General features: G+C 40.7%; 1 protein-coding gene across 1 annotated transcript in view; it reads right to left on the minus strand.

Annotated features, from left to right (window-relative positions):
* Window positions 1-7,310: 7,310 nt before the first annotated feature.
* The window catches only part of SMAD4 (SMAD family member 4), a 13,293-nt gene continuing 4,291 nt past the window's right edge, over window positions 7,311-16,312 (minus strand). The window contains exons 5-11 of the mRNA XM_009583322.1: window positions 15,107-15,226; window positions 14,865-14,975; window positions 13,015-13,065; window positions 11,264-11,447; window positions 10,136-10,304; window positions 8,721-8,859; window positions 7,311-7,522 (exon numbers count right to left, since the gene is read on the minus strand). Coding sequence (XP_009581617.1) covers window positions 7,311-7,522; window positions 8,721-8,859; window positions 10,136-10,304; window positions 11,264-11,447; window positions 13,015-13,065; window positions 14,865-14,975; window positions 15,107-15,226 — 986 coding nt within the window. The remainder of the gene's footprint in view (window positions 7,523-8,720; window positions 8,860-10,135; window positions 10,305-11,263; window positions 11,448-13,014; window positions 13,066-14,864; window positions 14,976-15,106; window positions 15,227-16,312) is intronic.

Below are 16,312 nucleotides of genomic sequence, written 5' to 3' on the forward strand. Positions count from 1 at the left end.
ACCCCCAGCAGCCGCGGGACCCACCAGCCCCATGTCCCTTAAAGGCTTCCGAGGGCACACACGTGTGACACCATCTCCGCACACCCTTCTGCAGGAGCAGCTATGGAGCAGCACGCCCACCGCTTCGGTTCTGCAGCAGCAGGTAGAATAAAAACAGCTAATCTCTACCTAAATAGAGATTTACACCTCCATAGAAACTTACTCATTTTGTTGTAGTTCCATGAAGATACAGTTACAGAATCTGCCAGAATATGTAGTAAAGATTTCTAAAGAAATAATGCTAGGATACAAAAAAAGAAAAGAAACAGGTGTCCCCCCCTCCAGCCCAACCAAAAAAAAAAACCCACCACCAAAACCAACCCCCAAACCTCTTGTTTTTGCAGGATTTCAAATCACGGCAGCTCACCGTGCCAGGCTGGCACCATCCTGCCCAAACCCGGGGCGGGTCGGGGTTCCCACCTCCGGCAGCTGGGTAAGCACAAAACCAGGCGCGCGCGTGAGCCCGAGCTGCCGCTGGCGAGCTGTTGAGCAGCCGGGACAGCGCAGGGGCCTCGCAGCCACCCCGGCCATCTGCTCCCTCCCATTGCCGGCGCAACCGAGCATAAACATCGTTAGCATACGAGCCCATTTAGGAAGGGTCACAGTTCAAGCGCTGGTGACATCTGACGGTACGATCCCCCCCAGCTTTGCATGGCTCTGGGCTGCAGCCGGGCAGCAGGACCAGCGGGGCATTAGCAGGGTCTGGGAACCGCATCGACCGGCAGCAAGGCTACGGACGAGGCTGAAAGAGGGATTTTTGCTGTGGGCACACACTGTACCAGCAGCTAGCAACGGGGCCAGGGCACAGCTGGGAAAACCAGGCAGTATATCCCCAGTGCTGCATCCCCCTCACCCTGTACAGCATCTCCCCCACCCTGTACGGCGTGCATGCCCTCAGTGGGGGAAAAAAAAAATACATGTTTCTACAATGTTTGTGTGTGCAGGTCAAGGAAAGATGAAAAAAATACAATCCAGACCTGTGATCTTTTTGCCAAAAATGGGAAGGCCACACTTCACCCGCAGGATGACAGGTCAGGAGGAGCTGGTGCTCAGACTAAGACTTTTTGGTCCTGCTTTAGCTTCGTGGCATGGATTTATGCCGAGCCTGCAGCCAGAGGGTCGTGTCAAGGGAGTTAAACATTCAGCATCATGTGCTGGCACGTAGCTGCTCCGTGCTCTAGAGGGTAATACCAGTGTGAGATCTAATGGTTTTACGTTGGCCACGACCAGCCAGCAGTTACAAACGGGTTGCTAACAGCGCCGGGAGGGAGAGGTAAGGAGCTAAAACTGGGTTGAGGTGGGGATTGAGGAGCTTACGGAGGGACTGTGTAACTGAACAGGAGAGTCTTGGCGATGGGAAATTGATCTGTGGGGCCAACTTCAGTATTTGATGTTTCCATACATCCAGGAAGATGTTTCGGGGGGAAGTATCACTGTTTGCATTACAGTAATTAGTCTCACACCTCAGGACACGCGATGACTTGTGCATCGGTGCCCTCCATCCCTCCACAGCTGCCTGTGAAGCCCCAGCTGCAGAGTGGGTGTGCGCTGAAGCCGCTCCAATGTACCTGTTCCTGCTGCACTAAACAGGCCACCAGATCTGCAGTTAAGAAGGAATTTTCTCCCTGCCTCCTGCTCATAAATCATTGGGGTTCAGAGGGTTGTTTTGCTTCCCCCGCCCCCCTTCTCTAATCATGGGATGCGGTTGCTGACCGAGATCAGTGGAGACCAGAGCATTATAAATGCATCGCCTGTCTCCTGCTTTATTCCTAGATCCCATGACTTGTAATGGTTGGTATTTTACTCATTTACTGGGAAGACTTTTGCAGCCTGGCGACTGCAGGAGTGGATGGAGTAGAGCTCCATGGATGGCAATCACTCACCAGCACGTAGGGCCGCGGAGACCTGGTACTTGCTCTGGCCTCTGGTCCTTGCTCCGAGACCACTTCGTATTCTCTCTCTCACACACAGCTTGGCTGAAAGTTTTAAAGAAATAATTTCCATTAATACGAGCACCCACAAAACTCTTGTGCCACACCAGCTTAAGACAGCCTGGTACCTGCGTGCCTTCAGGTGCACAGAGAATCTTCCACGCTGGACACTGTACTTGGGTTTGGGTTCAATTCTGGTTGCACCAAAGTATCTGACACATGAGACTCCGAGACCAGGACCTCTGAAATCCCAGTCCTGCCCCGGAGAGCTCTGCTAGCCACAACACAGTTGAAGACTGCAGCTCGCAGTTCTGACAGCCGGCCAGAAACAGGGCAAAAGCTCTCCACTGAATGAAATAAAGAAGCCAAAGACTTGAATCTTTACCTTTTTTAATCAAAAACATACTCTGTTACAGAATTTCAGGAAAGTTAACTACAGTATATTATCCACAAACTAGGTCTAATGAAAAACATACAGTAAGCTACAAAGGAACTACTGGGAATTCTGTTGACCGCTTATCAAAAGGCAATGGCTAAAAGAAGAAACGCTTAACTAGGCTTTCATGCTCAAAAAACCCTCTCATGGTGAGTTTTGGGTTACGGGTACTTCGCAGCTCTCAATCTAGCTGAATCACAATTTAGTAGTGCTACCAAAGTTCACCAAAAAGACACAGAAAAAGGTAGTGGAGCAAGAAAGCGCTAGGTGATTTTAGTGAGCTTGAAAGAATTAAGCCCTGTAAATTTAGGAGCGATGTATCACTCACAAGGCACAACAGCAGCCAGCAGTGCCAAAACCTCTGGAGATTTTGTCGACAGTGGTTCTGCTTTCCACCAGGTCTCACCAAGTGAAACTTTCACGCGCTGAAAAGTCGAATCAGTTCTTGGGGACCGCAGCAGCATCGTATGCGGCACCTTTGACTCGGCATGGTCGCACCTCCCGGATCATTTTCAGAAACGCACCGTCAAGAATAGCGTTGGACAGAACGATTCAGCATCCTGCTCCTACAGGACTGGTGGAGAAGTGCCTTCCATTGGTTTTGTTTCCCCGTCCAGGACCAAAGTGCCAACTACTCGCATCAGGGGTAGAAGCAACCAGCTTAGTGCTCATGAATAATGCAAATGCCTACAACAGGCGACCTCCAAATCTCAGGCCGAAGAACAGTGCCATGGTCCTCAAAAACCCGTTACCAGTCATGGAAACACTCCTGTTATCAGCAGGACCAGGCAAGACCATCGCTTTTAATGTTTAAGTCTTACTTCAAAAAACAAAAAGAAAGTAACCTCTCAAAAATTGTGTCCTTAACAATACCTGACAACTAAGCATCTTATAATTGTATAGAGCAGATGTAAAGTAGCATGGGGCCTGACAAGAGAAGCAGGGAGGAAAGAGGATTTCCTAAATGAAGTCTGAATCCCACTTAGAGGAAGACCCATCTGGCTGTCTTTAACTGGTTGCATTAAAGAAGTGACGGGCGATCCCAGTCACTCTGCATAGCAGAGTAAAAATGCAAATCAAGGAGACAGTCCTTTCTAAAGCGCTTACTCTTCAAAGAAGAGATTAAAGATGTCTCAATAAAGACCACCATCAAGACGTAAACAACGTTTGAAGGGTTCAGAGGCAGAAGCCCCCCCCCCCCACATACACTGGCATAGGAATTTTTTAATGGTTCCCAGTAAAAGAATTGAGGCAGTCGTTCCTGAGCTACGCAGAGAGGACGCTGTCATCTTTTGAAGTGTCACAAGAAGTAAGATGGTCTCAAAGGTAAGGCACAGGAGTTGGACACAGGTTCAATGACTGCTGCTGCTACAGACCTGTTTCGTGACTGGGGGAGACCGTTGTCTCCTTTCTCCTTTAGGTCCCTCTCTATAAAGCAGCCAGAGTACTTCCCAGCTTTTCAGTATGCTAGAACCATTAATGAAGTGATTTCTATCACAGCCTGGGGGTCCAGGTCCCTGAGCACATCATTCTTATCAAGCCCAGAAAAGTGATGTACGGAACAACCGTTTCTAACCAGCACAGCTTAGCAGTTACAGCTCCTTCCAAGGGATTCCTGTTAGAATTGTTTCAAGTATTTTTAAACCATTCCAGAAGAAAGGTTTCTTCTCTTACATCTCTACCGTGTTAACTTTAAATGCCCTCGCTTTCAAAACTAACAATAACACGGCTTAAGCCGTCTAAACCTTCCGGTGCTAATCCCAGCTCTCCAGTACATGAAGTGAAATTACAAAGTACTCCAGCACAATGCTTTTTTTGAGGAGTGCATAATTGAGGGTGAGAAACACAGGGGTAATTACTTCATAGAAAGAACTAAGCAGAGCAGACGTGGGAACAGGATCGTAAGCAAGAGATCGCTAGCTGAAAAAATACTTGTAGAATTCACCGAATTTGAGACATTCAGAGCTGAAGAGGAGACGCGATTCTGGCATTCTTGACATCCCTGCCTACAGTGCATACGGGGATCGTCACGGCTGTCAAGTAGCTGTAGCTCTTTTTTGAATCTCAGAAAAAGACATAAATGCAAGACTGTCAAAGATTCAATGTGCTGCTGCTGAAGGGTTTCCAATCCATTATGCGCTGCCTTTTATGCCTTGTCATAAGAAATAAGAGTACAAAAATTAAGTTAAAGGCATATTAAAAACTAAGAATGAGATTCTCTCATTTTGCCCTTTAACAGTTACGATTGCATCTTATCGGCAAGATGAATGCCATTTCAGTATTTTTACTGCCTCACAATGTTCAGATTTCTCCTGATGTGGAGCCTGTGGTTTCTTGGTTCTGATAAACTCATCTGACATTATTTTGTTGTTCTATCCTGAACATTTTTGGCCATCTAAATACTACACTGTAGGTACCATTCATTGTAGGTAGCGACTTGAAGAGACTTGCAAAACATCTGCAAAAACCCCTAGTCTTAACAGCTGAATTCTTTCAGACTGTATTACAGGCAAGAACACCAACAGGCGGAAGCAATCTTTCACTATTTTTTCAAAGTTTGGCACAATCAAAACATAAGCAACTGGTACAGAGGGTTTTCTGTGAAGTAGCCCTACACAGATCAGTCATCCTCCAAGATAAGCACCTTGCAAAACCACAAGGTAAACAGGGAGTAAGCTCATGGACTCCTAATCAAATGAACAGTCTGTTACAAGCAATTCATCATTCGGAAGGCTAGACACTTCTAGAAGCCAAGGCACCTCAAACCACCAGTAAGAAGAGCAGGGCAGACAGTTCAAAAGGGAGGCTGGCAAGGAGAACATGTAGTCAGGCTTTTCATTTCTTCCCCCAAATCAAGTTTTCTGTTGTGGATGAAGCATAACCGAGCTGCTGGTTAATAAGCTTCTCTGAGGATGTAGTCAGAATCCTCTACTGAAAGTGCTCCTCAAGAATCTGAAGCAGCTTGCTTTTTGGACAAACTAGATCATTAGGAGAGAAAGGAAAATGAAAAAGGTTTTAAACTAAAGGCCTTGAGAAAAGCAAACACTATTTTTCCAAACGTCAAGAAGTTACCACATAAGAGAGAAAAAAATGATCTCATTAGAAGTTAGTCTGAAGAACGCAACACTGTTAATGAAAATATGGAGAAAACGCATCCATTTCTGGTCATCGCTCCGAAGTCATCTGTCTTCTGTGCTTCCGCATCTAGGACAGAAACAGTGGCTGCTGACTTCTTCCATAAGAATTTCAGTGTATGGAGGAAGCAATACCTAAACACTGTGTGTCACAGCCCTCTACAGATTCCTGAAACTATGCAAGAAACTTGGCAAAAAGCTTCTGAATAATCTCTTCCAAGACTTCTACTTACGTTAACCACTACAACTGTGCTGCCAGGTCAGCTCAGTACAGTACGGCAGGCAGACCGAACTGGCAGCGTTTGAAGGACTTAAGTTGGAGTCTACATACTTCTGTTTTACTAAGCTCCAACTCCCTACACACATGCTGAAAAATAAGGAATTCCTGCTCCCTCTTCATACCCCATCAAATAGCCAAAAGAGATCCTCAGGACACGCTTTTGCTGAGAAGCAGTGAAAGTAAGAAAAATTGGACTTGCTTCCTGGCAAGTTTAAACCAACAAAAATTCCTACCACTCTTGGCTGCTGCTGCTGGTCTTGCAAAGGAAAGTAATCCATCACTCAAGATCAATGGTTTCAAGGTGCAGAATTACATAATAGAAGCAAACTAAATTTATAAAAATCAGGGTTTTCATAATTTTATTTATACTATTAACTAGAGAGAAAGCATACATATTGTATCTGTCATACAGTCAATACATTTGCATTTTTTCTACTATAAATTCTCTATACAAAGTCATTGCCAATTGATACGGTCATTGATGGCATAGGGCTTAAAATAACCAAGAGGTATAAAAACAAGTTTGCCATCTTGCCCTGAGTGGAAATGGTGAACAGATACAAAAACCGGATCCTAAATATTGATGTAATATTATACATGATTTAATGGTATATGCACGTAAAAAGAGTCATGCAACTTTTTAAAATACCTGCCAAGTTTTACTTGAGTAAAATCATAGAAGTCAGTAGTAGTTATGAAAATATGTTCCTGCCATTAGGTACTCATTATGCAATTTCAGTGGCAACTTTGCAGACTGGGTATTTCATGTTACATTTAAATTGAGTGCCAGCACTGAAAGTATCCATTTCCTTTAGTGTTTTAAAACTCACGTGTCTATATAAATAAAAATCTAAGATATCTTTTTTAAAAACTAGTGAAGGAAAAGCCACATTTCTTTTCCTCGCCATTTTTAATCAATGCCAACAACGTATGTCTCATCCCTCACTTTTTGGCAGCTTCTACGTTTTAATCTGGAAAAATCATAACAAGATAGTCAACAAAATAAAGAAGTCTCTTGTTAACTATTGTTCCCTAAAAAGAACATCACAAATCAGCTGGAATTTTAAAGTTGCTATAAGGTAACTGTTTATAACTATTAGAAGGAATTTTCAGATATAAATATATATATAATATATATTCTGCATACAAAAGGCTCCTGTGAGGCTTATCACCAAGATGCCATAATAGAGAAGGAAAGTTTCAAAGGGAACAAACCCAATACTGTAAAGTCTCTATAAGGCGTTTACCTTTCACTTTAAGCCCTGAGCCATGTATTATGACAATTAAGTTCTGAAAATAACTGAAATCCAAATTCTGCATGTTCAGTTTCTTTCTGCTAAGAGCAAGGCGGCAAACACATTTTTAAAACCTGGTTTTAGAAGATTAAGCAGAACAAAAGTAAAATATATCTTCAGGTTATAAACAGAATTGTATTTTACAATCCACCATCCTCACAATATAATGGCCCACAGCAGTGCAGCAGAGGGATCTCAGTCTAAAGGTTGTGGGTCTGCAATAGGCATGGTATGAAGTACTTCATCTAGAAGCTGGAGGGCACGGTGTAAGTGAATTTCAATCCAGCACGGTGTCTCTTTGATGCTCTGTCTTGGGTAATCAGGTCCCCAACCTTTTACAAAACTCATCCTGAGTATGCATAAGCGGCGAAGGTCATCTACGCCAATTCCAGCAGCAGCTGACAAACCTAAACAGGAGAGGTTTCAAGTAAGTGTTCACAGACATGCTCTTTTATCATCTGTTTGTTTAGCCATTCCTGTTTGCTTGGCTCTTTCTTCATGTACAATTCCCTCTCACCACAGCCAAGGCCAATCCATAGTTCTAGATCTCTGCTACAATGAATGCAGCAATTATTTTGCATTTTTTTCCAATTAAATGTTTTTTCTTTATCATTCTGCAATCTTGAAAGTGTGTTGAAATATAAAACTCCTTATAATAAAGCAGACGTGATGAAACCTAATGTCTTATGTGATACAATGCATGTAAACCTTACTTAGGAAATAAGGTAAAAAACCACTTATTCCTGAGGTTTGCCAAATACTGCGTTTTCGGCATAAGAACTCAAGACTGATCATCTGCAGGAAGCTGGGTTAACAAATTACACTACTTACATCTAATAAAATAAAAAGATGAACACAGCTGCCAAATTTCAAATCAGAAGTATGGCTAAGACAGTAGTTAAATACATTCCCCAAAATGTCTTCAGCAATTTACAGGATAGCTGGAAAGAGCCATTTGGCAATACAAGGAATCCAGAAAACACTATGGCATATAAAGCAGTCTGAGACATGTAAGTACTTACACTTTTAAAAGTACTTAGGTATAATTTCAAGGATCTAGAATTTAGCAACTAAGAAAACCCTAGCCCAGAGTAACTTAAAAAAAAAAAAAAAAGAAAAAGAGAAAAACACCATCACACTCTCTTCTTCCTCCTCTCAAGAATCTTAGTAAGTTTCCCTAAACCTAGTCAAGGATTTTGTCACACAGTAATCCCCACTGCTTTGAGTAATGTTTTTAGGAGCTTAGATGTCAAAAATCATTTTTCAAGCTTGGGTCTAAGCAGCCAAAAGTACCTCTGTTTAAAGTAATAGGGTTATACTATTTGACCTTGAATATAAATGTTTTCTGTTGTACTGCATATCCAACATCCCTAAAGACTACAAAGCGAAAACTGGTGTGTGGAGCAGGTACAAAGTGAATGAATACAGACTTACCACGATGCCACCCCAGCCCCACCTCGCCCCAATCCTGCTACCTCATTCCAAGTTCATTTGTACTGTTGCAGGGGCAGTGGGTGGACGGGTGGGGGATGCTGTTACAAGGGAGAGCTGTGTTACTTGTTTTCAGGTTAGGAAAAAAGGACACCAAGCAGTTAATGTACTTACTAATGGCTGGGGCTATTCCACCTACTGATCCTGGTCCAGGGATGTTTCCTGCTACTGCTGCAGCTTGAGCAGCAGCAGCAGCTTGGGCAGTGGCAGCCTGCTGTTGCATCTGACGATGACATTGGCGTAAATCAAACACCTTTTTTAAAAAAAAAAAAAAAAAAAAATAATCAAACTATGTAGACTTACCAAAATCAATGAAGGAAAGAATTCCTCAACTCCCACCCCAATAATATGGACCTTTGCTCTCGCAAAGCAACTTCTACAGTCTCACCATACACTTGGGTAAAAGCAAACCTTCCCTGACTAGTTTAATTTCTAACAGAAATAATCCATTAAAGCTGATTTTTAGAGACTCTCCTCATATGACGTTACCACCACTGGCAATACCAGAATCTGGCTAAGCTGAGCAGGGTAAAGCAGTACCTTGTGTGGAACTAACTGCAGGATCAAAGTCTGAAGGATGCTACAGGCTGATAAAATCCTGACTTCTTAGTTAAATCCCAGGATTTCCAGCAAATAGGCATATAAATAAAAATGGAAGCCAACAAGTCCTGCTTAACTTCGTCAGACTTTATTCTCCTTCACTGCCTTACTGAAATGTGTTTAGTCTATTTAAAAGAAATACCAATAATTGATAGGCCTGAAGTTTCAGCAGCTAGGTTTCAGGTTAGTGGCATTTTATATCTTTGTGATCAGACTTGGCACTAATATATACAGGAACTCTGTTCTCATACTAGAAAGCTCGTACATAGAGGCTGGTGGGGTTTCTTTCACCTTCATTACACAACCTGCCTACAAAACTGAGGATTTTAAAAAAAAAAAAAAAAAAAAATCACTGCAAACTTCAAGCAGTTTCCCTCTAATTCAAGAATGATTTTTTACAAGTGTGACTTGTCCTAAATAAAGTTTCAAGTCTGGCAGAGGCATGTCCAAATAAGAATCTCCTGAAAATAATTTGTTTCCATGCAACTTTCTGTGACCTCTGGATCACTTCATGTTTATAACACTTTAACACACACTTTACACTTCTACTGCATTTATACATACTTTCCCAGCTTTTCTTGTTTTGAAGAGAGAGTAAAGAAACAGATAACCTACGCTAAAAATTTTAGCAGCAGTTAATTTAAAACTGTAAGGCTAAAAATACAAAAAACTGCTATCAAGATTGTTTGTGACAAAATACAAAATATAAAATCAGTTACTTTCATAGTGTCTAGATGATACTTTCAGTTTAGAGTCATTTAAAAAAGTCATCTTAAGTGACTTGTCAAATGGAAAGTTTTCAGTTTTTTTAAAGGATAATCAAAAGCCAAGTTACATTTATTTCAGTATCTCATAGCTTCCCTAACATTTACAAGAACCAAATATGTGCTATTTCCCCCACAATTTTCATCTAGGAACATCAAACCAACCTTTATATATGCACTTGGGTAAATCTTGTGAACAGCATCCCCTGGTGCACGCCCTGCTTCTCTGTCCAGGTAGTAACTCTGAACGAAGACCGCATGGTCACTGAGGCATCTAACCCACACGTCACCTTCTCCTTTGCACTCCAGCTGCACCCCTTTACCTATGTGCAACCTTAAAAAGAAAAACAGTTCCAATGCACCTGTGTATACATACTATAAATCAGACCCTTACTAAATAAACCATAAACAATTCTCCAGTCATTTGAGATACCTTAATTTACACTCCACTCATACAAGGACTTGAAATTGTAGTTACTATCTTACGTGTATGTTGGTATATAGTTACACAAAATCTGTAAAGAAAAAAACCATCTGTAATACTATGTAAAGATCTATGGGAAACACAGAATGTAGAAGCAATGATATTCGAGTAGCAACTACCGCACTCACTGACAATACAGAGCTGGGATACCAAACACTGTTCAGAAGTGTAAAATCCCACAGTATTCTAGTATGGAAAGTCACTCAAGTATATATACAAAGCCACATTTTAATGCAGAACTGTATGTTCATTTGGATCATATTACAGCAATCTAGCGTTTTGACTGTCATAATGCGACATTTCTGAAGACGTGGAATCATTTTATTCCTTTTTGTTTCAAAGAAGAAAAAAAGTTGCAAGATTGCTTCAGTCCTCTCTGCTTCCACATCAAAGCATAACACATGCATGGTGAGAATGAATGAAAATCCAGCTAGCTCTCTATCAACCTTCCTTTCCTCCTTTGACAAATCTATATATTGCAGTTATTCTCACATCACTCTGTGGTGTGGAGAGCTAATATTCAGCTTGCATACATAATGGCATGAGTTGCTAATTTTATCCTTGAAGGCACAGTCTTTGAAAGCAATGAAAAGCAATGCGCTACTGCAAAGCACTGAAGGTCTTTGTCACACAGTTCACATTTTGAATGTATTACAGTAGTGGCCTAGAAAGGTATACTCTACTGTAGTTAATTCAATTAAAAGAAACATACCACACTTGTAATTTCAAAAGGGAGGCACACACTGAAGGCAAAACAAAATATTATCAAATACCACAGACAGCTGGAGCTTTTGGGATCTGCAGAATACCTTGCTCTCTCAATGGCTTCTGTTCTATGCACGTTGGAAAGCTGGCCCAGGCAAAAACGGTCTCCTCCAGAAGGATCCACATATCCATCAACAGTAACAATTGGACAGCTTGAAGGGACCTTAAATGTTTCCCCAACTTGCACGTCCATTTCAAAATATGCGATTGAACACCAATATTCTGGAGCTAAAGAATATATACAATTAACTGACTGAAAGGCACAAACCCCCCTATAAACCCATTCCAGACAATCAATTAAGCCTTCCGCAACTGCATTTGTCATTCAGAGTAAGAGCGCACATTCACATAAGCCAGTTCAGATAGACAAAGACACGTCTAGCACAGAAAAACACTACAACGAACATGGGCATGTCTTTTTTATTTGAGCACACATCAATGCCACAGTGTTTTGTAGTTAAGATCTTACAAGTCTTTGTACAGTTTATAATTCCAGTTAGATTTTGTAAGCCATCTGCATTCCCGCACCTTATGACTATAGCTTGATTTTGTCCTCCTTTAGCATAAGGAACTAATACATATATGCCTGTTCATGACTAGGCTGATAGAAACTAACTCTCAAACAGATCTGGCTTAAGATATGAGAGTTACTACCTCCTAGGTGAAGTCAGTTTTCTCTATCCTCCCTGCAAAGCAAACCGGATTTGGAAAGCGGGGCAATGGGGGAAAGACATCAAAGATCATATACTGATCTCGTCTGCGCACAAGAAAGTCAGGTATGGGATAAAACAAGGAAGTATTAAACAAGGGAGCAGAACAAAATAGTTTGTTTTAATAGCAAAGAGGTGCCTTTTAACTCATACTATTTTAAAAAGAAAAACTGGCTACAAAGGAGACATGGTACTTGGAAGAAGCTACCATGTGAGGAAAAGGAAACCCAGACTCCCTAGAGGATGCTACTGAAACCCAAACACTCAAGTAAGCAAGGAAACCTGACAAAGCACACAAAGTCATTTTGTGTATGTGTAACTGCTGCTTGTGTGCTACCAGCAATTAACCAACAATTATCAACAGTTTTATTTCTGGTACTGATTTAGTCACTAGCCAATGAATAAACTAATTAAACTTTTAGGCTTTTCAACTACGCAGTTCTGCCTGTGCAGGCAACAGCTTTGCTGTTGTTAAAAGCAGAATACTACCTTGCACCTTGTACCACAAGACAAGACCTCTTTGGTGCCATGAATTGCTACCATTAATGAAGACTCTTGGAAAGAGCAAGCTTGTATGCAAAGGTCCAAAGAGGAACTTCAGCACCAAAATGCTAAGAAGGGCAACACCTATCTTTCAGGGTATCTGGCTGTGATGATGGACTTCTAGATCATGGATCCAAGGGGGCTTTGGCATGACCTAAACTCCATGATGTTTCTAAGCAGGCAAAAAGTACAACTTCAGGCACCCTGCAAAGTTTAGGATCGATCGAAGACATTCAGAGTTCAGACAGCTCCAGGGTAGGAACCAGCTCAGCATGGGTTTGAGGATTGCAATTTTTGACTTGGGCATCTAAATGAAATTCAGTTCACAGAGTATGTCACTATTTCAAAACAGAGGTCCGAATTCAAAAGCATATCACAAAATGGTTCCTCTCCTTCTTTCCTCCCCTTTTGAATATATATCTCACAAATTTCAGAGTACTTGATTTAAAAAAAAAAAAAAAAAAAAAAAAAAAAAATCAAACTCGAAACAGAAAGTTATTAGCTTCCACAATACTCAGCATTACATATTAGATTTTACTCACCAGGATGATTTGATATAGGAGGCTGGAATGCAAGTTCATTGTGAACTGGCCCTTCAAAAGAAAACATGCAATTTATTTTACACGAGGAAAAATAAGGTTTTCTTTTTAAACTTGTTTTCCTATGAAAAAAGACTTGTGAGGATGCCAGATGTTATAAATCCCAGTAATTTCTGAATCAATTGGCCAAATCTGACAGGGGAGAAAAATGCCCGCAGAAGAATTACACTTTCAGAGGTTTCCTAAAAATTCAGAAGTTGAGCAGAGCAAAGAGCTCCATTAATATCCCAGAAGGAAAGGCTGCATGCTGCTCAGAGACCCAGCTCTAGGAGAGAGCAGAAACCAGACGTATCATGGAGATATAATAGAAATAGGACTTAGGCTTCACATCTGCCCCCAGGTTGGGCAAGGAGAGAATCATTGTATAGAGGCATGTGATATAAATCTGTCAGAAACCACACTTCATTAGTTTCATCAATCACAGAACAAGTTGCCCAGCATGCTGTGGACTTGACCCTAAGAAACACCCCCTGAAGATGGAAAAAAGCCCTAGAGAACTCATTTTCTAAAGAAAAAAATACTAAATATGGTCTTGGTATCGGTCAGTTTTTTCTCTCCACTTTTATAGACTAACTAGGCCCCTTACAGGCAGCAGAGAACAAGAAGGAAAGACTTAAACATAGTATTATAAGCAACGGCAGCTTTTGCAACAAGATGTCAAAACAGGCACAACGTTGGTAGGTGTCAAAACATGCGACTTTCTGAAGTGAGAAATTGCAGCAGCCAAGAAAAGCTCTATGTGGTATCATCAGCAGTTACAAATATTAATTGGAAAGATACATGCACTGAGAAACATTTATAGAGTATCAACAGCACCACTAAAGTTTTTACATCCTGGTATTTCTGACAAATAAAATACATGAAGTGGGATCCTAACAGAACAAAATAATGAAACTTAATAATCATATCTAAACCACAATTTTCTTGACAGAGACAAGCTGAAAATTCATTCTAACATTAACTCACAGTATATTCTCCCCTCCACTAACAATGACTGCTGCAAACAGGGGATCTGGTTAAGGAAACAAAGAACTGTTTTTGCCACAACATTTAGAAAAACTTTAATTTGGGTGGGATTTTTTTGCACTCTACTCTTATAATGCATATACTGTGCTAGACAGTTACACTAGAAGTTTGATCACTTTTTTTTTCTTCCCATCTCCTGTACCTTAAAACAAGAGGTTGTGGTCCTATTTCAGAGGTGAAAAAGTTTTTCAATTTGTGTGCCAAATGTACTCATGAATCAGGCTGTGGCCAAACCACTTTATTGACAAGTACTTTACTGCATGAGCTTTCACAAAGTTCTTTTAAATTGGCTAGTGTACATGGACACATGTCTTCCAAAGCTTAATGTAGATTGTTACATCATTAACACATGACTTCAAAATTTCTACAAAATAAAAACAGCCAGGAATTTCCAAGTTTTGAAAGAAAAATATCCAAACAACACATTCTGAATCAATTTCCTTTTCTGCAAAGGAAATATTTACTACAAGATTGCAAAGCTTTAAAAACAGAGACTAAGAAAGGAAATGCTAGTTTTGTTAGGTATAGTAAGACATCTATAATACAGATGGTATCACTATAGCTATCTGAATTTCTAATCTCTGCTGCTTTAACGGAGGAAAGTCCATCAAGCTCTTCCTATTTAACTGTCAGAATATACTAAACATAGTAATGGTAGTTCTATAATAAAAAAAAAAAAGGATTTGAAGGTAAAGAATAACCACAAATGAGTCCCCACCGTTCAAAAAAATTGAAAACAAAGTGATTTGAAAATCTGCACTACTTACAGTAATGTCCAGGATGCATAGGTGGATGATGCTGAAGATGGCCATTCTGGTGGTGAGGTATGGTAGGTGTATAGGCTGCCGTCCGACTTCCAGTCCAAGTTGTAGTACTATCTAGAAAAAGAAAGGAGTGGTTGGTTTTTAAGGGAGTTTTTCCGCATCTCACTTCTAATCCGCTATTTCTCCTGAACATTTGGAAACTGGTTTTAGAAAACTAAGAAGAGTGCACATATGTATATACTCACTGTGATGGTAAGTAGCTGGCTGAGCTGTAAACCCATTCTGCTGAGTTCCTGGCTGAGGCCCTGAAGCAATCTGTAAGAGTCCATCACTATGGCTACCTGTCAATATACTGGTAGGTTGACCTGGTAAAAGAACACACTACCTATTCATGAACGTTCCAAAATTTTAATTAAGAAGAGCTCAGCACTACTGGGTAGGAAAATACACCCAACTAAGGGCACTGCAATACACAGTTCCTACAAGTTTGGTTTCCGTATTTTTTTCCACCCACCAGAGTGTCTTAGGAAACTTGAAGCAAGATGCTCTGCATCAGCTTATTTTGACCCTTAATATTTTAGGAGTAGAAGTATGCAGAGAACTCTGTTTATCAACCGCATCTTTGTTTTGTTCACATCTCATTTTTCAGTTTGAAAGGAAAGAAGAAGAGATGTCAGAGGTTTTATTGAATAACATAGCTGGAGTAGATTAGGTATGAATCCAAACAGGCCAACAGTAGGTCCAATAAGTTGCTTATTTTCAGCATGTTATAACTACTGTTCCTAAGGAGGACACTTGCTTAAATTTATGTTCCTCCAAAACATACTGAACAGTATTTTATTTTTAAAAATAGTGCTTGAATAGAGCTGCATACATCACTGGACTCCTTCCTGAGAAAGTTGCTGGGTTTTTTTTTTTTTCCCAAATAAATATTTCAAGAATTGTCTAAGCTTTAAAGTAAAACTACAGATATTTCAGAACAGGTTAACAGAATTTGATTTTTAAAGGCTTCAGCTCAGCCATTAACACTAAACTGATCAGCAGTTTCACAAGTACACTTGCACTCTCAAACTGGTGTGGCCAGCAGAATTTAACACATTGAAAACTTGAACTAAAACCTAAAACCGAGCTTTTTTCCCCTGTCTACTTGGCTCCAACAATTATAGCACTGATGAGAAAAAGTTATTGACTATAAACTGTTGTGCAAAGGCAATACAATTAAACTGCCTATCCTTTTTTCTCTGCTGGAGATAAATACAGACATCGTATCTCAGCTTGGCAAAACCACCAATAGTTTTAGCAAAAAAGTTGTCAGCTAAAATTGAAGAACGTCATCAAAACACCATGCCACCATAATTCAAATTTGGTAACATGAAATCCATTACATTCACACATTTTTGATATTAAAATGACGAAGAGTATGTGAAACCCCTCCAAACTTCATGGCTTCC

This window comes from Fulmarus glacialis, unplaced genomic scaffold, assembly GCF_000690835.1.
Source record: "Fulmarus glacialis isolate BGI_N327 unplaced genomic scaffold, ASM69083v1 scaffold14910, whole genome shotgun sequence".
Classification (NCBI taxonomy): Eukaryota; Metazoa; Chordata; class Aves; order Procellariiformes; family Procellariidae; genus Fulmarus; species Fulmarus glacialis.